Source organism: Cavia porcellus, unplaced genomic scaffold, assembly GCF_034190915.1.
Source record: "Cavia porcellus strain 051 isolate PalLab524CR breed Dunkin Hartley unplaced genomic scaffold, mCavPor4.1 scaffold_1, whole genome shotgun sequence".
Classification (NCBI taxonomy): Eukaryota; Metazoa; Chordata; class Mammalia; order Rodentia; family Caviidae; genus Cavia; species Cavia porcellus.
Window position 1 is genome coordinate 57,676,060 of NW_026947484.1, and position 24,208 is coordinate 57,700,267.

The 24,208-nt window shown below is 41.6% G+C and overlaps 1 protein-coding gene across 1 annotated transcript in view; it reads left to right on the plus strand.

Annotated features, from left to right (window-relative positions):
• The window catches only part of Usp8 (ubiquitin specific peptidase 8), a 61,393-nt gene continuing 37,185 nt past the window's right edge, over positions 1 to 24,208 (plus strand). The window contains exons 1-5 of the mRNA XM_003471868.5: positions 1 to 145; positions 10,575 to 10,731; positions 12,313 to 12,457; positions 15,606 to 15,691; positions 23,345 to 23,504. Of these exons, the coding sequence (XP_003471916.1) occupies positions 10,628 to 10,731; positions 12,313 to 12,457; positions 15,606 to 15,691; positions 23,345 to 23,504 (495 nt within the window). The 5' untranslated portion in view covers positions 1 to 145; positions 10,575 to 10,627. The remainder of the gene's footprint in view (positions 146 to 10,574; positions 10,732 to 12,312; positions 12,458 to 15,605; positions 15,692 to 23,344; positions 23,505 to 24,208) is intronic.

A 24,208-nucleotide genomic window follows, 5' to 3' on the forward strand; every position in this document is an offset into this window, starting at 1 on the left:
CGCGACGCGTCGCCACGCAATGCAAACTGGGAAAAGGGGCCGACTCCGCTAGTTCCGTCCGGAAAACGACTGCGGCGGCTCCCTCGGGCTGTGGGCGATGGGCGTTGGGCGCGCAGGCCGGCGCTAGCTAGGCGGCCGGCGCACGGTGAGTGCAGGCCTGGCCTCTGGCCCCTCTTCCCGGGGAAGTCGTCCGCAGTGGCCCCGCTGTCCTTTCGCCGATTGCTGGGCACCGGAGCCCAGCCCTGTCCACGGAGAGGGGTGGGACCACCCTGGACTGGCTGATTGGGGAGGACCGGCCCGGCCTCCAGGCGTCCCCGCTGCCTCCTTGGGGCTGCCCGGAGAATTTCGCGTGGTTTTCTCCGCTTAGAAGGTGGCCCTGCCGTCCCTCTTTCTCGTGGACACTCGCACCCGACTTTGACCTCTTTCCCCATACTTCCTTTTTCTGATTTTCTGGTGTCTTTTTATAATCCCAGGCCTTGTTGCAACTCTTACCAGTATTTCCCAATTCATCCTGTTCCTCAGAGAGCGACTTTTCTCTTCTGAAATGTGCCTTCTGTCTTAGAGTTGTGGCGCGGACAACTTAATATCATCCCTGCTATACCGAGGAAATTATCAGAATCGTGAATCGCAGTAATGAGCATTTACACCTAAAGCTGCAGACCACGCTTCTTGCCTCTAGTTAATCCTGTGACCTTGAACAAGTCACTAAATCGGGATATTTACTTGACTCAGAGGTGTTGGAGCGCCTAGGGAATTTAGTATTTGTTAAGAGCTGTAAGTTTCAGAAGAAAGGAATGCCTTGCTAAAGGATGTTACACATTTTTGAGCCTTTATACCATCCTTAGTATTGTGGGTATCCTTCTCTATTAAACATGCCAAATGATATTTGTTAAGAAGTGTGCCTTTTGTATGCTTGCTGTGTGGCTCTGCTACATCAGCAAATTTTGCCTTGAAGCCGATTTCTAGGGTTCATTATTGAACGTCATTCACAATACATTTACATAGTTTACCATCATTACAGTAGAGTGCCAGAAAGGTGCCTGGTACGTCCTTGTCATGCTGGTATGACTGTTAGAAATATATATTCTTGGGCCAGGGGTTTATCTCAGTGGCGTAAATGCCTGGGTGGCAAACACGAGGTCCTGAGTTCAGTCCCTGGTACAAAAACAAAAAACACTGCCACCAACAACGACAGGAGCCATCCGGTCCAGAAAGAAGTATTTATTCCTGTGGCAACAAAGTGCAAAATTAGGTAGTAAAAGGAAAAAAAAACCATGTCAGTGAAATTTTGCACATAGACATGTATTCTTTGAGAAAACAGTACATAAGATAAGCTAAAAAAATGTTTCTAAGGTGTCTGTAGTATTTAATTTAAAAATATATTTAGTTGAGTTTTTCTAATTCTTATGGGTATTTGTTTATTGATGAGAACGTAATGGAAAGGAACCACAAAATACATGGCTTGGTAAAGTAAGACATTTAGAGAAAATCAGTATATCAAACTTTTTAAAAGTGAAACATAGAATATTATGAAGTTTTCAACATGGAAGTACACCCTTGTTTTGTAGAAATAAAAGATTATTTAAATGTGTTGCTAGTTGAATTAGATATAACTATGGAAATGTTTTTTAAATTTCATTTTGTTTTTTTGAGACAGGGTCTGGTTGTGTAGCTCAAGTTGGTGAACTCGCTGTGTACCTGGGCTGGCTTCAAGGTCATGGCAAACTGTCTAACCTTCCTGAGTGCTGGGATAACGAGTGTGCATGCCTAGTTTTGGTTTTTTTTTTTTTTTTGTAATGGGGATCTAACTCACTATCTTGCGCTTGCCAGGCAGGCACTTACGCCACTGAGCTAAATCCCTGGCCACTCCATGCCTAGTTTTAAGAAAGCATTTAAAAAATATTTTATGTCCCAACTATTCAGGAGGCTGAAGCAGGAAGATTGCTTGAACCCAGAAATTAGAGGCCAGCCTGGGCAACATGTTGAAGTCCTGTACAAAAAAAAAGGAAAAGAAAAGAAATGTTACTGTTATCTCTGTTACTTATCAGTATGTAACAAATCACTCTGGAGAAACAGTGGAAAACAAAATGAAATTAAAATGACAGTTTAGGGCCAGGGATATAGATAGCTCAGTGACGTAGCGCCTGCCTGGCAAGTGCAAGGCTGTGAGTTTGATTCCCAGTACCTAAATAAATAAATAAATAAATAGCAATTTGGTATCCCCGCTGGCTTACCTAGGTTCTCAGTTAAGGTTTCACACATTTGTGTTCAGATAAGCAGCTGAGGTGGGAGTTATCTTAAGGCTCAGCCGGCCTGGACCCTGGGAAGTCTTATGGATGGCAGTTGATGGGCTGTGTGCATAATGGCATGGCTGCTGGGGTTCAGTAATATGTGTTTCAAAACAGAAAGTGGAAGCTCCTAGCCTCTTAAACACTTGGACCTAGAAGTTTGTACATTATTTCCAACGTTACTGCTTAAAGCAGTCTGAAAGCTCTCCCTCCAGGTTATAAACCTATTTTTCTTATTTTATGCTAGGGAATCCAGGACTTTAAGCTATACCCCTGCCTAACTCCTGTCTACCTTAAAGCAAAAAAATATCAAAGAATTTGTGGCCAAACTTACTGTAATTTTGATAACAAAGTAGTGTTGGTCTCGTGTTTGGCTTTATAAGGTACATTTCTAGTGTCTTTATAACTGTATGTTCATGACAGTTAGAAAAGCATCTGTCTTTTTTTACTTGATGTAGTAGCTGTAGAAGCAGAGGAATCATTTTTGTTTCATTTTGAAGATGATGGTAAACAGAAATGGCAATGGTGTGGGTGGTTGTTGGGAGAATTTAAAGAATGTGCTCATATGATTAATAAAAAGAAAATAAGACAGCTACATTTCTATGATACTAAATTTATTAGCAGTAAATGATGAAATATTAAGCTTGTTTGGAATTCCACAATTATAACCATACTAATTCAAGTAAAACAGTACTTATGTGTAGTAAATAAAGTCATTGAGATAACTAAGCCTGTCTCTTGACTACCATTATAATTAGTTTACTAATTGTACACAACACTAAACTCTGAAAGATACCAATAGTGATATAAACCCATGTTTAGAGTGAGGTGAAATTCTTATACCATATAATGCCAATTTCAAAATAAATACTCCTGGAAAAAAGTTATAGGCATAGAAATCTTGGGGGTTCTGATTTTAATTTCTTAGTTGCATAATTTTAGAAGCAAAAATGATTTCTCATAATTTTGGTGGGTTGTAGCTTATATGGTTTATGATGGTGATTTCAGCTAGAAACAATTGTTGTATTCCTGTTTTATTGCTTCTAGTAACATACATTCTCCATGTTTATGGTTCTGTCTTGCTTATGTATAAGAATTCACCTGGAGAATTTTTAAAAATGCCCTTGTAAGCCAGGGTAGTGATGCAGAAAGATGACAAGTTTGAGCCTATTTAGTCAACTTAATGACTTAGCAAGAGCTTTTCTGAAAAATTTTACAAAAAAGGCCTGGGAATGTAGGTCAGTACAAAGTATTCAGTCTCCAGTATTAAAAAAAAAATTAGATTCTGATTTAATTGTTGAAGAGTAGGGTTTGGGTATCAGTATTTTTAAAATGTTCTTTAGGTGATTCTAATTTATAGGTAGGATTGAGAACTGTGTCGTACTTTTTGAAGACAGGTCTTGCTAAGTTGCTCGATTGACCAGGCTTAGCCAGGGCTGTAGGTGTCTACCATCACGTCCAGTTTGAAGCCATGTCTTTTGATCCATAGTACTGTAGTAAGTATGGTCTGGTTCTCTGTTTATCTGTTTTACAACTATTAAAAAAATAATGAGGTACTAGATAAAATAAATGGATTAAAATTTTATGTGTGGGTAAACATCTAGAAAACAGGTTCCTTTTGTTTGCTTTTAGGAATGGTCTTCCTTAATCAAATGAACAGATTGTGGCATGATTTGCTGGTTCCTGGGTTCTGGTACCTAGTATTCTTCGTATTCACATTATGTACTTGTCTTTCTTGGAATGAGGTAGAAAAATCCCACTGGGGGATGTTAGGTGGTGCTACATTTTTTGTATCCCTTAAAGATTTCAACACTGCACCTTGTGGGTATTCTCTAAGTGTTCACCAAATTTTAAGCCAGTTTATATAGTCATTCTTTTGAACTAGCCCTAGCTATTTGACTATGATTTTTCCCCCCTTAGCAGTCCAAGAGCTCTGTAAAATTCCTTAGAGTTCTTTTTTTGATTTCCATGATGTTACGTTTTTATTATTTTCCCTTCTAAATCTTTATTCCTGAACTGCCACCCCACCCTCACCCCAGGTACACAGTCTGGGCCCTTCCAGTAAGTTGTCCGCTGCGAAGAAACAAGAGCTCATTTCCTTGGTGATGTATTCTTAGTTACTATTATATTTTATTGATTTTTAAAATGTATTTATTGATTTTATTATTTATAATTTTTGAGACACAGGTCTTTGTCAAGCTGGCCTGGAATTCATAGGCTCACATAGTCCTCTTGCCTCAGCCTCTCAAGTAGCTAGTACTACAAGCTGTGTAACACTGTGGCTGTCTGGCTGATGTCTGTGTTTAGAAAGTATTGAGGAAGTTTCTAAATATATGGCATAAATTTAAAAAGAATTATTCTGAATCAAATCCTAGGTAACATTTGAGTGTCAAAGTTATCTCTCGAGGGTTATAATGTTAGTGCAGCTTAACAGTAATTGCTTACGCGTTCAGTATCAGGTCTCTCTGCTGCTTTTGAATGCCTATTTCCACTTTTCTTTAGATGCTTTGCTCTCAGGGTTGAGTTACCTGCTTTCCTGTAAAGGAGTCTTATTTTATCACAGACTGTTAGCAAATAGTTCCACAATTGTGTTAGTCTTTGGACCACACTCGGAGGAGCATCGTTGTAAGGGGAGATGTTTAGTCTTGTAAAAAATTGTTACCTATACTAAGAAACATAATACACTAATACACACTGTATTAGTTCACTTTCCATTACTGTAACGAGACATCTGTGTGTTTTATAAAGTGGTTTACTTAGCTCACTGTTGGAAGGTGGCCTCCAGACAGGACTCCCTCACTGCATCCCACATGGTGACACTGAGGAAGCCCACTGGACTGGAACAGATCAGGTCTGGGGACAGAAGGCCAGAGAGCCCCAGGCAGGGACCAGGGCCCCACAGCTGCCCAGTCCTTTCTGCCCATTGTGGACAGCATCCATGTGAGGCCCTGCTTCTAAAGTTCCCACTACCTCTTGCTAGGTGTGACATACTCTGCTGTTTTGTCCTCTATGTTACATATTTTTAAAACATTTCAGCAGTGCTCTCAGATTTTAAAAACATGGCCTTCAAGCATTGATTTCAATTTTAGGTGCACAGCAGGCACTCAGAAAATAGCCGAAGTTCTAGTAGTGATAAAGTCTCGAGAGGGTCAAGCACTTGATCTGTTAGGGTTGTTTTGAGACATAATACCGTCAATCCTTAGTCGTCTGTGGTGTTTTATGTGGGAGGGAGGATGTGAGAGTTAGGGGACGCCCAGAGCCGGCTGAGAACTCTGCTGCTGCCTGAAGAGCAGGCCTGGTGGGCATGGAGGGCGATGGCTAAGCAGGCTCCACCTCCTGCCCTGCTTGCCAGAGACGTTGGCAGTGGCCAGGGAGAAGCCCAGGGGAAGACAGTAAGACCATCTTTGTTTTTTGAGGCAGGGTATTTCTCTGCAGTTCAGGCTGGCCTGGAACCAAAGCCAGCTTGCTTTTACTTTTTAAGTCAGAGTTTTCTAATCATCGCTGTAGTTCAACTCCTCTCTACCTGTCCCTGGAAGGATGAGCAGTCAAAGGATACATGTCGCCTTCCGTGGTCTACCTGTTCAGTGAATACATAGGTTCAGTGTTGGTTGGGTCTTTGCTGTTTGTCATCACTGGGCTTCATCTTTGTTGGTTTATACATCTTAAATTTTAGCTTTTGTTTGTAGAACATTTGAGGTTTTTGTTTTGTTTTGTTAACTTAACGAGCCCTTTTAAAGCATAATGTATTTTACTGGGTTATGTGTTACATTAGTTTGTTCCACATTAATCAGATTGAATAAACTGACTTCTGTGGAAATTAAATATTCTTTGTTTTTTTTAAAGCCTCAAATTTAGCAGTGGGGGTGGTGGTGGTATACTATTTAGTGACACTAATGTTAAGTTCTGATAACCCACTGCCATTGGACCAGCCAGAAATTAAATATTCTTGAGTATGTATTAGTAGGTTTGCTTTTGTTGCTTTTTTCTTTTTTACTTGTGCTGCTGCTTTGTTTTCTTAGCTTTTAATTCTTGCAGGCAGAATAAGGAAATCATGAATTTATTCAGTCATCCTGGCCTTAAGTTATCCTTCATCAGTTAATGTTGAGATTTAATGGTAAAATGCAGCATAATGACTTCTTGGAACTTTTTAAACTGATTTCTTTTCTTTCTTTCTTTCTTTTTTTTTTTTTTTTTTAATCGGTATCGAACTCATGACTGCCTGCTTGCAAGGCAGGTGCTTATGCCACTGAGCTAAATCCCCAGCCCCGACTTCTTGGAACTTTTAACACTGAACTTCACATTTAGGCCAGACATACATTCTTTGCTGTCTTATTTGCAGGAGCATCTCTAGCATGAGCATCACTATTTGCCAGTATAACATGATGTCAATAAAAAATAGAAACAACTGGTCCTATGATGGTCTTTTGACATTATAAGAGGGGACTGCTACTTATTGGAGCTGTTCTCAGAAACCAAATAGGGACGGGGAAGGTAGCTTCAAAAAAGCCTAGTCTGTCTCCCGGAAGGCCTTGCTAACAGTGTTGGTAACATCATGGTGCAGAATGTTGTCCCTGTACATTTCCTCCCTGTCTGTAACCACTTGCCAAGTCCTATCCTTGTACCATTGCCGTGTTTATGGTGTGTACCGCCTCCATTCCGTCTCTGCCACCCTAGTTCTGGTCTTTGTTATCTTTCCCCAGGATCGTGACAGTGGCTTACCAGCTTTCCTCTGCCTCCTATCCCTGTGCGTGTGGGAGCCTCTCTGTCCTCCTGTGCCTGCAGCATTGCACTCCCTGCCTCAGAACCCTGCTGGCTCCCCATCTCCTCCAGGAAATTGAGGCAGTGCATTCGTGTGACTTTGAATGCCTTTTGTTATCTGTTGCAGGACTGTTTCTCAGGCTCCCCTGCCCAGTAGATCCTGGTTTGTTCTATATGGTGTCTGATTCCTAAAGATGCTTTTAACCTTCTTGACACTTTCTTCTTGCTGTTCCTTATCGCTGTTGAAAACCTTCTATCACCAGTACTCACACTGAATGTTTATTTTTGTTTTATTTTTAATTTAATTTATTATTATTATTATTATTATTTTGGTTTAGGGGAATGAGCCCAAGGCCTTTGTACTAAGCTGTATTGCTAGTGCTTTTTTTATTGTTTTGAGACAGGATATTATTAAGTTGCCCGGGCTGGACTTGAACCTGTCCTCCTCCTGTCTTCCAAAGTGCTAGAATTACAGGTATGTGCAGTCACATCTGGTCAGTTGCCATCTATTCCATGATGCCTGCCAAAATCTCTGTAGTCATATAGTCTTATTTTTTCTTAGTACCTTATCTGTAACTTAGTAGTTTATCTTACTGTGTTATATTAGCACTGCTTACAGGTTTCTCTTTCCCATTAGCTTTGTAAATTTTGTGAGGAAACAGACCGTATCTAAACTCTGGAAGCACTTTACAGCAGATACCTGTGAGGGCTTGAATTGAATTGAACTTTAAAATAGTTAATAATTTATTATTTTAAGTTTGCCTGGATAATGTATGTAGTTTACATATTCCTTGTCTTTTAAAGATCCAGTCTTTAAAATTAATAACGAGAAACATTCAACTGAGTGCATATTCAAGAACTTCGCTTTAGGAAGTTCAAATCGATATTTTCTTTTCCCAGCCAAGAAACCTAATTGTGATGAGTCATCAGAGTGATTTGACCTGACTTTGGGAACATTCTCCTGTCATTAGACCTCTGGTGTGGATGCCCGATAGATGGTGGAGTTGGAAAAACTGATGCCTCCTGCCCAGGACTTTCTCTGTCCGTTTCAGGCCTGAGTCGTTATCTTACTGTACTTGACTGGTATTGTCAGCCCTCCAACATGCCTGGGCTCTGGGGACTCGTTTTCAAAAGCCAGCCTGCGTGGGGAGCTCGTGGCAACTTTGCAGTTGAGTGGACACATCCCCCCACTCCGGCTGAGGTGGGAAGGGCTCTCCTTGCCTGCTATCCAGGCTTTATCCATAGTCGCGGTGCCTTCCCAGCCCACTGCCTGCAGCAGAGAGGGCTGTGTAGCACTGTAACGGCCTTGGTTTTCCGCACCACCTCCCGGAAGTTCTGTCTTTATTCCTTGATGCCATGCTGTCGCTTCCTCTTAGACTGTTGTCCTGAGACTGGCAGTCCATCTCTTCCATTGTTCCAAGTCTGGCTTTTAAAAAATCAGTATAAATATACATACACATTATTTTTATTTATTTGTCTAACCTGTAACTTCTGAACGTTTCTATTTCTCTGGCCACTGGTTTCATTGGGGGGTATGTGTGTGTGTGTTTATTACCAGACACTGAGCAGGCGTGTGTGCTGGGCGAGCACTCCACCACTGAGTCAGAGCTCCAGCCCTTTGTATTTCTGAGACACAGTTTCATCACATTGCCTCAGCTGACCTTGCCCTGCCCCTTGCCATCCCTCTGGCTCATCCTCCAGGTAGTTGGCCCTGAGGTTCCCCTGGTTGGTTACTTCCCCGCCTCCCCCAGAGAGGTCATATTCTGTGTGTGGCATTTCCTGTCTGTCTGTAGTTTTACTTGTTTGTATAATTAAGCAGTGGCTCTTTCCATGGTGTCATGTTGCAGGAAAGCCTATTTTCTGTCTCACCGTTTTGGGGATGGAGGGCTTAGGGGTGAAGTGCAAGCCAAGGGTGTTTCCTGCCTAAGCTGTGTCTCTGAGAGGAGAGCAGGCACCTAGCCCTCGCCCTCACTGATATCTGTCTTGAACAGAGTCTGTCCTGCAGTGTGAGTGTGGTTACATCCACCCAGGCAGTGCTGTCCTCCCTGTGAGAAGGTGCACGGCAGCCCTGTGTGACCTTTTCTTAGTGGACCTCTTAGTTGGGTTGATACTAAGCTGCTGTCCAGAAGGATTTAAGGCCAGTAGATTCCCCTGAGGGTGATGGTGTGGTCAGAGATTTCTTCTGTTACTCAGCTTTAGACCAGGATCCAATACTTACTTAGGCAAACTGGCGAGTAAAGTGTAGAAAGCCTTTATGAGATCAGTGTCCTAATTGCATAGGTTTCCTTTATGAGATCAGTGTCCTAATTGCATAGGTTTCAAATCGAATCAAGGGGCTTGGTTCAACCCATGTTTATAGCTACATAGAGCAAGTTCAGGTGGAGAACCGTGAAAATGTTAAAATTATGATTTGTGGAGAATGTTTGCGTGACTAAGTGGGTTGGTGGCACAGGGTTAGAAGTGATAGTTAATAGTTTATCACAAGATAAAGTCACATGAATACTCATCACTAAGTACTAAGAAATCATAACATAGCAATATTTAATATAAAATGTGACCAGAATCACCATAAAGTGGAGATGCTTTTAGAGTTTCATGTAAGTCACCTGACGCCTTTCACTGAAAGCTGTACCTTATTTGACTTTTTAGGATTGGATGTCTGTTCATCTAGTAATAGTAAGCTCATAATAGGATGAAAATTTTAAGAGAACGGAAAGTGGTAGAAAAAGTTACCATCTATTAAATGCATAAACGTAGCCTTTTTTTCAAGTTGTAATTACTACTTCATCGTGGAAGACCTCGTATGAGCTAGGAGGGCCTGGAAGTTTTCGTGCAGTGACCTTTTAGGTCCTGCCGAGCTGCCTCCCGTGGCAGGTCCCCTGCTGTGTTTCCGCACATAGCCTGTGCTGGGCCTCACACCCGCCTTCCCTTTGCTTGTACCTGGCTTGCTGCTGTGGCACCTTCTGGTTAGGCTTTGTGAGCGAATGGAGACGAAGGGCCTCGTGAGGTACCAGCCTGTGGGGGTGTTCCAGGTAGAAACAGAGGCCGCTTCTGTCCCCAGTTCTGTGTGATTCTGTACGGCTCCACGTACAAGTCGTTTTCTTCTACAAACTGATACCAACGAGAAAAGAGAAATATTTCAGTAATTTGTTTAGGTAATGGAAATTTGAAAAATATTGTTGTTTGTTTATGTCCTGTACAATTGTCTTGAATTCCCAAAAGAACTACTCAAGAGGATTTAGAATTCCCACAATGACTGTAATCACTATGTACTACAGTATGTACTAATAAAAGTAAAAACCGAATAAAAATAAGAAAATACTAGATAGTTTAATATTAACGCTGTTAGCACAGAATATAGTTCAGAAGTTTTGTTTTGATTTTTGTTTGCTGTGCTGGGATTGAGCCCAGGCCTCCTGTGTGCCAGGCAATTGCTCAGCTCCAGTCCAGCCCAGCCCTGAAGAATCATTTTTAAACTGCTCTCTTATTCACGAGAAAACTTGCCTTAGTGAAATTGTTTTCTTTCAGGAAAGAGCTACTTTTCATGCATTCTGAAAGTGGAAAAGTAAAGCTTATTCATCATGCCTGCTGTGGCTTCAGTTCCTAAAGAACTCTACCTCAGTTCTTCACTAAAAGACCTCAATAAGAAGACAGAAGTGAAGCCCGAGAAAATAAGCACTAAGAGGTATGCATCCTGTGCTGCTTTGTTTGGATCATTCAATTTTAGATCCTTTTCTGTTCAAGTTAGGTGACTAGGCAGTTTAAAGCTTATTAGTAGATAGATGTGCATGAATGGAGACCACTCTAGGGAAGTTCTTTGTCTTGGCACAGTGCATGTGTATTCTTCTCACAAGTACGTTGTGTGATGGGGCTGGAGATTTAGCTCAGCGGCATAAGCGCCTGCCTTGCAAGCAGGCGGTCGTGAGTTCGATCCCCGGTACTGATAAAAAGGAAAAAGACCAAAAAAAGAAAAAAAAAAAAGTACGTTGTGTGCTGTCTGATCCCATGGTTACTGTCCAGGGAAGATAAAAGAGGTGATAAGTTTAAGAGACAGTCAGAGGGGTCTGTAAAAATCATTTGGCCACAAGTCATTGTCTTTTCACAAAATGAGGTAAAAATGACTTAAAGATCACATCAGTTACTTTGGTATTTACTGAAATGTAGTTTTGCTGGAAGTAGGGAATCACTAAAATTGTTAATCTGTTGTTAGTTGTATCTCCATTAAGGATCAGAAGATAGTAAGAGAAATTGTCTTCTGAAATTTATTTTGCTCAAAACAAGAAAAGATTTGAGATAAATAAGTAACTGCATTATTGTGGAGTCAGAAATAAGATGGACCTAACTAGCCATAGTCCACAGACATGAGGAAAGTAGATTTTAGAAGTTAAAGGGAAAAATAAGGGTTGCATAGCTGGAAACAAATAAAAAACTCCAAAAAACTTCATTCTGAGCCCAAAAGAGCAGTTTTAGAGGTTTCTCATGAAACCTTTGGGTGCATAGAGAGAGATTTTCGAAAGAAATAAACAGAAGGTGGGAAATAAAATATCAAGGATGGCAAGAGACTAGTAAAAACTTAAAAAATGTCAAGAAGGAAAACCCCAGATGAAGTGATACTTTTGAATATTGCAAAGAGACCTTTTGTGGGAAGAATAAGAGTGGTTGGCTTATTTGTTGGACTTCGTTGCTGATGGGTGCTGAGGTGACAGGGAGGGCAGTTCTGTTCCATGCATGTTTACATGCTTTTCAGACAGGGAGCAGTCAGAGCCATCAGGCCACCTTTGTACTGTCTTAGGACCAAAGAAGAGAGAAGTCTTTAAAGTCAGACCCAAAGCAGGGCATTCCTGGAGAAACTAGTGGTTTATCCAAGACTACACACATCTCAGAGAAAGTAGAAATTGGTTGTATCCAAACCTCTGTGTACGCAGGGTGTAAAGTAGTACAACCTAAATCATTAAATTTACTCTGTGGAGATTATTGTGGGTGGGGCGTGCTGGCCTGCACCTGTGATCCCAGCTCCCTGGGAAGCTGAGGCTGGAAGATTACAAGGCCAAGACCAGTCTGGGCAACTTAGTGGCTTGCTGACTGAGAAAAATCTTGTCTCAAAATAAGAAATAGAAAGTGGGAAAGGGCCTGGGAATATGGGACAATACCTTAAGTTTAGTCCCTAATGCCACGCACACGCACACAAAAAATCTAGACTGCATATGTGACCTCTGCCTTTCTACCAGATATCAAGCATTTTAATTATCTTTTCTCTCCTTTTAAGTTATGTGCACAGTGCTCTGAAGATCTTCAAGACAGCAGAAGAATGCAGATTAGATCGTGATGAGGAAAGAGCCTACGTACTATACATGAAATATGTGACTGTTTATAACCTTATCAAAAAAAGACCCGATTTCAAGCAACAACAGGTACCTTTTATTTTTTGCATTTTTGTTAAGTTACTTTGCACAGCACTACTGGTTTCCTTGAAGAGCTTTGGCTAACAGTGAACTGAGTTTCCTTGGAGGGTGTGTCACCGGGGCTGCAGGGATAGAACTGAGTGTTCTCCCGTTCAGAGCAGATGCTGTGCTCCTGAGCTGCATGTCCTGCTCACAGTGGGCTCAGGCTCCACTGTGTAAGATCAAGGCCAGCTCTGGGGAAGAGCAGCTAAAGATGGCGTCGTGGCTTCCACGTGTGTTTGTGTGTGCATGTGGGCACTCCCTTACTTTGCTGCGTTAGTAAACATTTGTAGCAGCATGTGGGCCACAATGTGCTTTCTGTTGTAATATGTGATGGCCAGATGGAGTGGAAGGGCTGGGTTCCCTCACGCATTTAGAGGAATTAAGGGCTGGGCATAGGGACCTGTGCCTGGAGTCTTGGCTTAATGGGAGGCTGATACAGGAAGATCCTTCGAGTTTGTCAGTTCCATGTCAGCCTGGGCTACATAGTGAGTTCAAAACCAGCCTGAACGATGTCATATGTCCCTGTCTCAAAAACCAAAACAAGAAAAAGAAAAGAAACATTTCCTAACTATATGGTTTTCTAGTTGTTACTCCTTAAATCAGGTATCCTGAATTTCTTGTGTTTTTCACCTTCTTTTTTTTTGAGGCAGGCTCTCACTATGTAGTACACATAGGACTTCAACTTGCTTACGTAGCCCAGGCTGGCCTCAAACTCATGGCAACCGTCTTGCCTCAGCCTCCTGAGTGCTGGGATTACAGGCGTGTGGCCATATCTTTCACTCTACTACAAAACTCTTACTTCTGTCCAGTGGTCTCAGTGAAAGACCTCTAAATGATATTCTCATATTTCCTAAAATGACTTTTAGGAACAACGGAGGGTAAAAGCAGAATATATTTATTGTGAAAAAGAAAGCTTCTGTCTGAGGGGTCTCAAGTGGGTTGCCCCAAACATCATTTTTTTAGCATCTTTTTTGGGAGGTGAGGTGTGCTACTAAGATTGAACCCAGGTTTGCACTGAGCTACATCCCTAACCCAACCCTCCTTATTTTTGGATACAAGGTTTCACTAAGTTGCCAAGACTGGGCTCAAACTTGAGAGCCTCCTGCCTCAACTTTCCAGAATACTGGGATTATAGGCATTGCTCCACATCTGGCCTTTGCAGTGTCTTAAGAGAGTTAAACTGTGTTCACATGCTTTAAGAATTCAAATGTTGGCTGGTGTAGTGGTGTTCACCTGTAATCCCAGCACTTAGGAGGTTAAGGTAGGAGGATTGCCACAAGTTCAAGGCCAGCCTGGGCTACATAGTAAGTCCAGGGGCAGCCTGAACTATGCTGTCAGACCCTTTCTCAAAAAAAAATTCATATGTCAAATTAGATAAAGCAAATCATCCCCCCCTCCCCCACATAAGCAGCTAGTTGATTTGGAGGATCAGGCTGGGTTGATAGCAACTGAGATACAGAAACAAGTTAATTCTTACATTGTTTGATTGGCTTTGCAGGCCTAAAGCTAGTAGTCTGAGCATCTATATAGAGGATAACAATAAGCAATACAGGAGCTAAGAGGGATTTTCTTCTGTTTTGTTTTTGAAATCCAATATTGTTCTCACTGTTTTGTTCTGTTTTATTATTTTGTTTTCTTCAGTGTTCTGATTTTTTTTTTTTTTTTGGTCTTTTTCCTTCTTATTGGTACTGGGGATTGAACTCACGACTGCCTGCTTGCAAGGCAGGCGCTTATGCCGCTGAGCTAAATCCCCAGCCCCCAGTGTTCTGTTTTGTGTGATTTTATTACGTCTGATGGTATGGGCAGCAGTTGTGAAGATAGGAGGCATTATGGTAGCCATTGTTGATTCTCTTTTATCCTGTTTTGAAGTTCTGTATCACTTTCACTGTTTCATTTTGATTGGCTTTATTCTGTTTTATTGTCTTTCAAATACAATTTTTAAAAGATCATAGCATGTTTGCATATTTGGTTTTTACACTGTATTTTATTTGTATCAGAAAATTATAGTGACAGTTGTGTTACATTAGGTACCGAGGGAGGTTACTAGTGTTCAGTGGCTAGGACACTAAGCAGACCCCAGTTTTCCCCACGTTCCCTAATGTGTAAAGGGCCCTTCTGACATATGTAGGCTTTAGAGAAGTTAGTAATCCACAGTGCAGCTTATGGTAGGCACAGTAGGTAGTGGTGACTGTTACACAGATTTGCTCCAGGACTGCAGTCTTTATGATGGCCGTGCAGAGCCAGAGCCGATGATGAGGCCTCCCGGGCTGCTGCGCTGCCTTTATCATTAGTCTCTACCACTGGCGCTGGTGAGGGGTGGGGCTGCGTGCACGACTCTTCCTGCAGTCATATTTACCAGGCCCAGTAAAACTGAGTCCTGTCATGGCCAGCCAGCCTTGGTTTGTAATGCCTCTGATCAGATTGAGTGGCCTTTTGAAGTAGGTAAGTTTTTTGAAATTTTTATTATATTTTCAGTCAGACATATCATGTTAAACCTTATGTGTTTTTTTAAAGATAGGTTATGTTCTTGGTTTATTTCTTATCATTGGGTTTTAGTTGTTCAATGTTTCCTGAAATGTAAATCTTATATGTGTCAGAAATGTGTTGAGTCCAGCTGGGATGTGATTAGCTGTTGTAAAGTACAGTAGAACCAAAAATACCTCACTTTAAAAAATAAGTGAACAAAATAAACCCTGTCCTGTATTGCTATACATAATTTGCTTTACTGCTATTGAAAGTGAAGAAAATAACTTAATCTCTAGTAAGAAAATACATTTTTGTTCTTAAAAACTGCTCTTGGTACATAACAATATGTTCATAAACAATAAGGAATAGTGTTTATTATCTCCTAATGGTGACTTATAAATGAGTAAAATTTATTACCTGGTGGGATTTTTGCTAGCATACTGTTGCTGTGAAGAAACATTTCTGAGACTTTTTTTGAGACTAAATTGTTCATCTGTGTAGATTAAAAGCTAAAAAACAGAACTTCAGTTATTGTACTGTTTTCGTGTGAAGTTTCCTTGATGTGAGCATCGTGCTTGTAATGTTTTTAACAGCAATACTGTGTGCAGCACCAGTACTAACAATGTGACATGGCTTCCTACCATTTTAGGACTACTTTCACTCAGTACTTGGACCTGCAAACATCAAAAAAGCTATTGAAGAAGCTGAAAGACTCTCTGAAAGCCTCAAACTGAGGTACTGTTATTATGAAGTCTTTAAGGAATGTAAATTTAGAAATTAAAAGTAATATTTATGGTTTGTCGATTTATATCTGACTATGCATGTAATACCCAGTTCCTAGGAGCTATATTTATGCTAACTGGTACACAGAAATAAAAAGTGTTTGCTATATTACTTATATTACATTCGTGTGTTAAAATTCTTTATTAAAGTTTTTAAGGATTTAGAAAGACTTTTAAGGTAAGTGCTGGTATATTAGCTTAGAACCCTGGTCCAGTTTTTCATAAATTACAATCTCTGTAAATTTAATTCGTTATATATCCCATGTTGTACTGTGCTACTCCATACTAGGATTAAATTCTGATATTTGCCATGACTAGCTTATGAAGCTTATAAAATTCTTGAGAGTTACTCTTGATCTTAACCAAAAGGCTGAGAAGTGATTAAAATACTTGCAAATTAAAAATAGTATATTTCAGCTTTTACTCACTCTTTAAATTTAGAATGTTGCCCTTATAACAGCATAATGCTTTCATGAAGTCCTAGTAGATAAATTTCTGCCCACATCTACAGCATAAAAATTGTTATTGGATACATCTAAAAGCATTCTCAGAAATACGATACAGGAGGGGAAGACAGGAGAGTGGCTTTCAGGTGATACAGGCTGCCAAAGTCTGGTTAGTGGAAAAGGGCAGACAGACATTAATGATGCAAATGATAGATAAGAGGGAGACTAGAAAATTGAAGCAGGCTGATGTGTTCCTGTACTGGTTTAAATTTTTATTTACGAATAATTTATTTGTTTTTAAAACTGTTCTTTTAAAAGTAAAGTTTGAAACATTTTTTGTTGTTCACTCATTGATTTTATGGTGCTGGGACTTGAACCCTGGGCCTCATGTGTACTAGACAAGTGCTATGCCCTGAACTGCACCGTTGGCCCTTTAAAAGGCAAAGACAACAATTAAACACCATGAGGTCAGGTGGTGGAGTGGTTGATGCGTTGCTGTTGAATGTTTCTTTACTGTTGGTACCACACTGCTTTTGCTGTAAGGGCAAAGGAAATGTTGCAGTTGCCAAATACTTCAGAAAGCTGTTAATCTGTGACTGCATAGAAGCTATGTGGGTAAAAGAAGTGTTTGTGTAAAACTCTCTAGAACTGGTTACTGCACAAAGAGACCTTGATCATAAAATGTTTGAAAACTGGTCAGTGGAGATTGACTGCAAGTGCATTTTATTACTGGTATTTCTTTTAAACAAATGTGCAGGGTTCATGTGAAGGGAATTTTGTAATATGTGTCATCAGAACATTAAATACAGGTAGGTTTCAGTGACAAAAGCAGGTGCTTCTCCAAGCAAGCATAATTTTCTTAAGCCTTGACACTTTCGTCTTTAAGAAACAATCTTTCCCCTTATAAAGGAGTCACTGAGAATGATTCAGTGTTTCTTTTTTTATTTGTTTTTGTGAGACAAGGTTTCACTATGTAGTTTAGGCTGGAGTATTTCAATATTTACTTTTTGCATGGTAAAAAGCTTTCAATGTTGTGAGGCCCCTGTTAATGCCCTCTGGGGCCCTTTCTAGCTCTAAGGTTTTGTTAAATGTGCTTGAGTTTTTCCTGTGATAGAGATTATTTTGTCATTACATGGGGAGAACCTTCCACTCTGGTTTTTTCCTTGTGAGTCCTTACCCTACCCTCTGCCCCAAGTGTTTGGTTCTCTTTTTTACTTTTTTGGTGGTAGTACTGAGGATCAAACTCGTGGCCTTACTCTTGCTGGGGCCATTTGCAGAAGTACCTCATCCTCAGCTGGAAGCAGATTTTCAGCCTTCCCTGTCCCCACAGAGTACTTGTCCAACTTGTGCTCACCTGTTTCTTGTGCAATCATGCTAGGGATGGCCTGGTTTGGAGGTGTCAGAATGCTAGTAGAAGGGATGGGGCAGGCAGGGACAGAACCAGAAGTCAGCGTCCAAGAGTGAGTAGGCCTTGGCCTTGCCTTAGGTTACCAGTGGGAGTGCCAGGGTGGGAGCTGGCTCTGTAAGCAGCTTTGCAGAGACCCTGGTAGAAGTGGAGAGGATGGTGAGGTGGAGGTGATGTGGGGTAATGGAAGCAAGCAGGAGAAAGAGACTTGTAAAGTTTCTCCATTTCTGCCTCAGCAGATCAGATTCAGGCTGTCTGTGTTTGCTTGTTAGGGCAGGCAGTTCACCCCTGCTGGAGCTTAGAGTACTTCTGGAGAAGCATAGGGAGCAGAGGAGGTGTACGGAGCTGGGCTTGCAGAGATTGAATCCCATTTCTCCCATTACTGACCATGTGGTCTCAGCCTGTTCCCTCCGCTGTGGCTGGGATAGAAGTAAGCCTACCTTATGGGCTCTTGAGTACTCTAGGCACATTAATATGCACACACTCTGGTTGTTGCCTGGCACAAAGTCACTAACCAAGGAAAGGACCTGTTTGCAGCACCTTCCTCTCATGATTTGCTGCAAGGGGTGACGAGAAGGATTGCATACTCCTGTCCTGAGGTGTTCACTTCTGTGTGGCGCCTGTGAACCAGACACTGGCGTTGAGACAGGCAGCAGGAGTGGAGTGGTGCCCTCACCTCTAGGCACCAGATGCCTGGCCTCCTGTCCCGCCTGCGGCTCTCAGGGGAGTAGAGGGGATGGGGAGTGGATGTTCCAGGAGGCATAGTCCCATCAGAGGCTTGATGCAGCCCTGGACACTGCTGGAGGGGCGCAGCACGGCAGGACCTCTGTTGGGTTTGTGTCTTTGTTGTGTTAGTGTCCTGTGGCCATGGCAAACCTGTGGCCACGTGCTGCTGTTTGTGATCCTTGAAAGCTCTAAAAGTTTCACTGTTGCCATCCTGTGGGTTGTTGTTCACATTAGTTTCCATTTATTTTATTTTAATGTGTTGGTTTTTATAAATCTAGGAGCATTTTGTTACCTGAGTAGAGCTTAATAATTTTTTATTTATTCAACTTTTATTAATCTTTTAATAACTCATTTTTAAATATTTTCTGATTTGCCTTGTAATTTCTCCCTGGGCCCATGCATTCATTACTTAGAAGTATGTTGTTAAATTTCCAGATATTTGTGGTTTCTCTAGGTATCTTACTGATCTCTAATGTCATTTCCCTGTGGTCAGAGTATCCAGGCCTTTTAAAGTGTTCTTGTTTCATGACTTGTGTATGGTCTGTCTCAGTGAAGGTGCTGTGTACATTGGAAAGAAAGAGCAGCTGGTTCTCATGCCCCACCCTCTCTTGGTAGTCTGCTGTGTTAGAAAATGCCCGTGGCCGGCTAACTGTGTAAAGTCAAGAGGTTCATTGAGTTAGCAGCCTTAGCAGGTCGCTGGGTGCGGCCTGAGGTGACATCCTGGGAGCCTGCAGCACTTTGTGGCAGGAGTCTTTTTAGTCTCTTCTTGTCATGCTTTCAGGCATGACAGCTGCATCCTGACAACCTTCTCCAGCCCTGTAACCTTCCCAAGGCCCCCGCTCTCAATACCAGGCGTCACATTCAGGTTGTTGAGTTTGGTTGGGGGAGGGAGACACAAACCGTGTAACAATTACCAGCCAGGTGCGGGGACACAGACCTGTAGTCTTAGCACTCTGGGGGCGCTGAGGCAGGAGGATTTCCTCGAACTGGAGGTCAGCCTGGGTTACATAATGAGTTCAAGGCCAGCCTGAACTGCATAGTGAGACCCTGTCAAATAAATAAATAAGTAGTTGTAACAATTACTAGAGAGGGTAAATTTTTAACTGTAATTTTTTCTGCATTTAACTTGTTCAGCCTTTGTCCTGTATGTTTTGAAATCATGATTGTAGGCACATAAGCATTATAAAGCCCCAATGAATTGGGCCGCTATTGCTATGTTTCTCTTTGCCTTGGAAATATTCTGTCTCCCAAAGACTGGTGAGCCACGTAGTCAGTGTGCTGACCGCTGGCGTCCTTTGCCATTTGTCCGAAGCCTGTCTAATGGTTGTGCATGCGTGTAGACATCACTTTACTGAGTCTTACTCCCTCACCCATTCCGGCAGTTTCTGCCTCATTATTGGGGTATTTTATATATTCATATTTAATGTAATAATTGCTGCAATTGGACCTAGCTCTGTTGTTTTACTGTTTTTCCCTTGTGTCATCTGTTTTTCTTAGTTGTCTGGCTTCCTTCAAGTTGCCATCTGGTTTTCATTTCTTAGTTTCCTGCCTTTCTTTGAACTACTCTGTGGAATTCCATGTTATCTGCTAGCTTTTAACGATACTAAATTTTTAAAAAGTAGCTCTGGAGGAATTTCTCTCTATTTTCTCTTTCTATATTGTGGTATATGCATCCGTATATAGCAACATTATCTTCATGTAAACTACAAAAGCCTTGTAACCATGTAAAATACAAAAGCCTTGTAACCGTAAAGTTTTTACTTTATGCATTACTTGTCACGTATATTATGCCCTCATACACTAGAACTTTTTCTTAATAATAGGTTTATAACTTTTGCACATGTGAGCAGGGTGTGGTGACACTTGGCCCCTAGACCCATATACTTGGGAGGCTAAGGAAGGTCACAAGTGTGGGGCCAGCCTAAGCAACTTTGAACTTGTCTTAAAGTAAAAAATGAAATCAGCTAGGAATGTAGCTTAGTGGTAGAGTGCCCCTGGGTTCAGTCAGCAAAACCAAAACAGTAGGCATGTATGATTGAAAGAAATGAAGAGGAAAAAAACAAATCCTTTTTTTTTTTTTTTTTTTTTTTTTGGTACTAGGGTTGAACTCAGCAGGCCCTTGTGTTTCAATTCTTGATTTTCATTTATTAAGGATATCTATGTGTATTTCTTCTTTATTCTGAAAGGATATGTTCTTGGGGTGTATAGGATTCTGGTTTCTTCTGCCTTTCAGCACCCTAAAGACACTGCTTCTCATGTGGAAAGGCTGGCAGTCTCACCTGTCACTGGTTCCTTGTGTGTAATGTTTTCATCTGACTCTAGATTTTCTTAGCTAGGTGTGGTGGCACATGCCTGTAATCCTGGCTCTCAGGAGGCTGGGGCACATAAGGATATTGGTATGGATTAAAAATTGGTGGTCGGGGATTTAGCTCAGCGGCATAAACACCTGCATGGCAAGTGTAAGGTTGTGAGTTCAATCCCCAGCACCCAAAACAAAAAACTGGTGGTCAACTTAACACCAGCCGAATTAAGTCAGACGCTGCTGAGTGTAGATGGCCCACCTGAGGAAAGTTGCCAGCATAAATAGAGATGTGATGAAGAGTGAGGCATTGTGGGTTCTCCTAAGTATTGCTGTTTCGAGCCATTGGTTCTCCTAGAGGAGCTCATCCTGCTGGCTTCTGTGATATGTATTTGGCCATTATCATCAGTGACTGCAGTTCACTTTGAGGGAGCTCTGGTCCTTACATTGAACATCGCTTCCTGGCTCTGGAGGGAAGGTGTGTGCTGTTTAACCTCCAGGAGAAGCTTGTCATCGACTGTTCTCATTATCCGAGGAGCTTGGCACCTCCTTATTGCTGAGGATGGCTGCAGTACTTTTCAGGGACGCCTTGGTCCTTATTTTGAGCCTGACTTCTCAGCTCCAGTGTCGAGCCTTCAACCTACTAGTACAGCTCTTCCACCCCACTGGCACAGACTTTATAGCTTCCACTACTGACCTTTGGGCCTTCTCAGTGCAGATCCATAAAAAAACTGGTGTGAGTCCTTGTTCTGGGCTCTAGAGCTCCAGTTGGATTTGTGGGGCCTATTGTCATGGGCTCTGAGTCTTCAACTGGACTCATCCGGGACATTACTATAGGATCTAGGCCCTTGGCTAAATATTCTGGATCTTAGTGTTGTGGATAGATTTCCTGTACTTTCTTGTGTTTAGCTCTGGGTCACCATCATAAAATAATATTATAAATTCTGTGTCCTAATGGTAATTATTCTCCTCACAACCCCTGACTACAACAGATATGTTGGGTCACTTAGCAAGACGCTGTCTTAAAAAAGAAAAAAAAAATTTCTTGCCTTTTAGTGTGATACACTGTTGTTCAAAATTCACTGAGCTCCCTGCATCTGTAAATTCATGTCTCCTAAAATTTGGAAAGGTTTTGGCCATTATTTCTTAAAATATTTTTTTTTGTCCCATTTTCACTCTCTGCTGGGACTTCAGCTATACATTGATTCCTCCCTTCCCAGCATATTCTTAAGGGTGTGCTCTTTTTTTATTACTATTTTCATTTCATTCTGTGTTCTTCAGGTTGGGTAATTTCTGTTGCTCTGAATATACTATCACCTCCCATTTTCAGATGAGGGTTTTTTCTTTTTTAAAAAACATTCACTTCTAGAATTTGTATTTGGACATTTTTATTTTCAGTGCTATTTCTATACAGTAGAGGTTTCCTATTTCTTGATTCATTACCAAAACATTTTCCTTTTACATCCTTGAGGTTTAGTCTTTGTATAAATCCACATTGTTTGCAGGCCTCTCCCCACCTATCTGGTCTGGCAGGTGTTGCTGGTTATTCTTGGGGCAAACCAGGTAGCAAGTGCTTGATAATAACATTCCCTGCTACATGCTTATAAATTAATAGGGAAGAATTCCAAATTCCTTGGAATGTTATAGTTTGTGTTTGGATGTCTCCCAAAGCCTCATGGAGTCGTGAAGGTGGTCTTTTGGAGGCAGCCAAATTGAGAGTTTGTGGTTGGTTTGTTGTCTGGTGCTGGGATTGGGGGTGTGAGAGCTACGCCTGTGGATACTCAGCATACAATATAAGGAAAGGAAAGAGGCTTGCTCCTCTTGCTTTAGCTGCTTTTGCTGTCTTCCACTGCCTTGAAAGGTTGCCCGTATGCCATTCCTGCCATGGAGCCAGCTGATTATGGACTGAAACCTCCACAAATTGAGCTAACTAAATCTTTCCCTCTTTAATTTTGGGTGTTAGATATTTTGTCTCAGCAATCAGAGAAAAATAAGACATTTGGATATTTATTAAGATACATGTTTAACTTCCAAAAAGATGGAAATTTCAATGTAGTTATTCTTCAAAAAAAAAAACAAAAACAAAAAACTAGCCATGTGTGGTGGCACAGCCCTATAATCCCAGTACTCTGGGAGACTGAGGCAGGAAGATCACAAGTTTGAGCCCAGTCTGAGCAAAGCAGGGAGAGGGGTGTTATATCTCAGTGTGAAGACCCTGGGTTCAATCCCAGTACTGCAAAAGAAAAACAAACTCCCATAACCTGTTGACCTTAGTGATACTCTGGCTCTCCTTCCGGTACCTTTTGAAGGCTCACTGTAGCATTTTTACTCTATATCACAGACATGGCTTTTGGACTGTTCCTTTTGTGGAGAGAAGCAGGGGCTTGCAGTTCTTTTGAATCATAAAAGGTACTAGGTTTAGTCCCTAATAGCTTAAAAAAAAAAAAAAACCACTAAACTTTCCATAAAGATCAAAACTAGCAAGAGGAAAAGCACATTAAATAACTCCACCTCGGGAGCACAGAGTAGTGCTTTGCCAGCCTCCAGTGGGTTTAGAAGTAAACGTGCGGTGTCCCAAAAGGCACAGGTGTGAATCTAGTGCAGACCTCCACTGGAGGGGAGCATTGGCCATGGGGCAGCCCCACAGCAGGCTGGTAGCTTTGGAATGGGAACCCGTTTGCTTTCCGCTGTCCTGCCAGCAAAATACAATCTTGGCTGTTTTTCAACTAGATACGAAGAAGCGGAAGTTCGGAAAAAGCTGGAAGAGAAAGACAGACAGGAGGAAGAGCAGCTGCAGCAGAAGCGGCAGGAAGCAGGAAAAGAGGATGCTAGTACGACGGCCAAAGGTTCTTTGGAGAGTGTATTGGATTCCAAAAGCAAACCCCAAAGGGTATTTCACATTTCTTGTATAGTCAAAGTCTGCTTCTGTTAGTTCCATGATTTGCTCCCGAGAAGTTGAGAGCCCTCTCCACAGTTCTTTCAGGCCATCTGGGTCAAATTTAAGGTGTTTTTAGAAATTGAAGTAAATGTTCCAGGTTCACTTGATTCCAGGGACACTTATGAGCTTCTGCAGCTGTGTCTTCTGTCCTTGTTGCATTTTTAGCAGCCATCATCAGCTTGACCTGAGTGATAGAAGCAGTGTGTGAGCTGAGACTCAGCGTATCCAGCTTTGGCCTCGCTGCGTCCAGCTGAATTGCTCTGGAACCCGCATTCCTCCCTTTTCAAGCGAAGCTCTTGGAATAGATGACCTTTAAGACTTCTTCGCTCTAATAATGAAGTTTATGTTAAGACATTGATTGGATATACTGCTTTACTTGGTGTCACACGTTTTATCTCATTTGCACCCTTGTGCTTGGTCCTCCTTTCTCTGCTGGTTCCCTGTCTCCTTCCTATTTCCCTTGTGTTTAGCTGCTCCTCAGAGTGTTCACCAGAAGCTGCCCCAGTTCTGTCTGTACCTGTCACTAGTCACTGTGCCACCATTTCTTTGATCTTGCTGGAATCCTAGGAAATGCTTCTTTCATTTTTCCCCTTAGGCATTTTATGGTTTTCAGTTTTTGGTTTTGTTTTCTTTTGTTTTGTTTTGTGGATCATTAG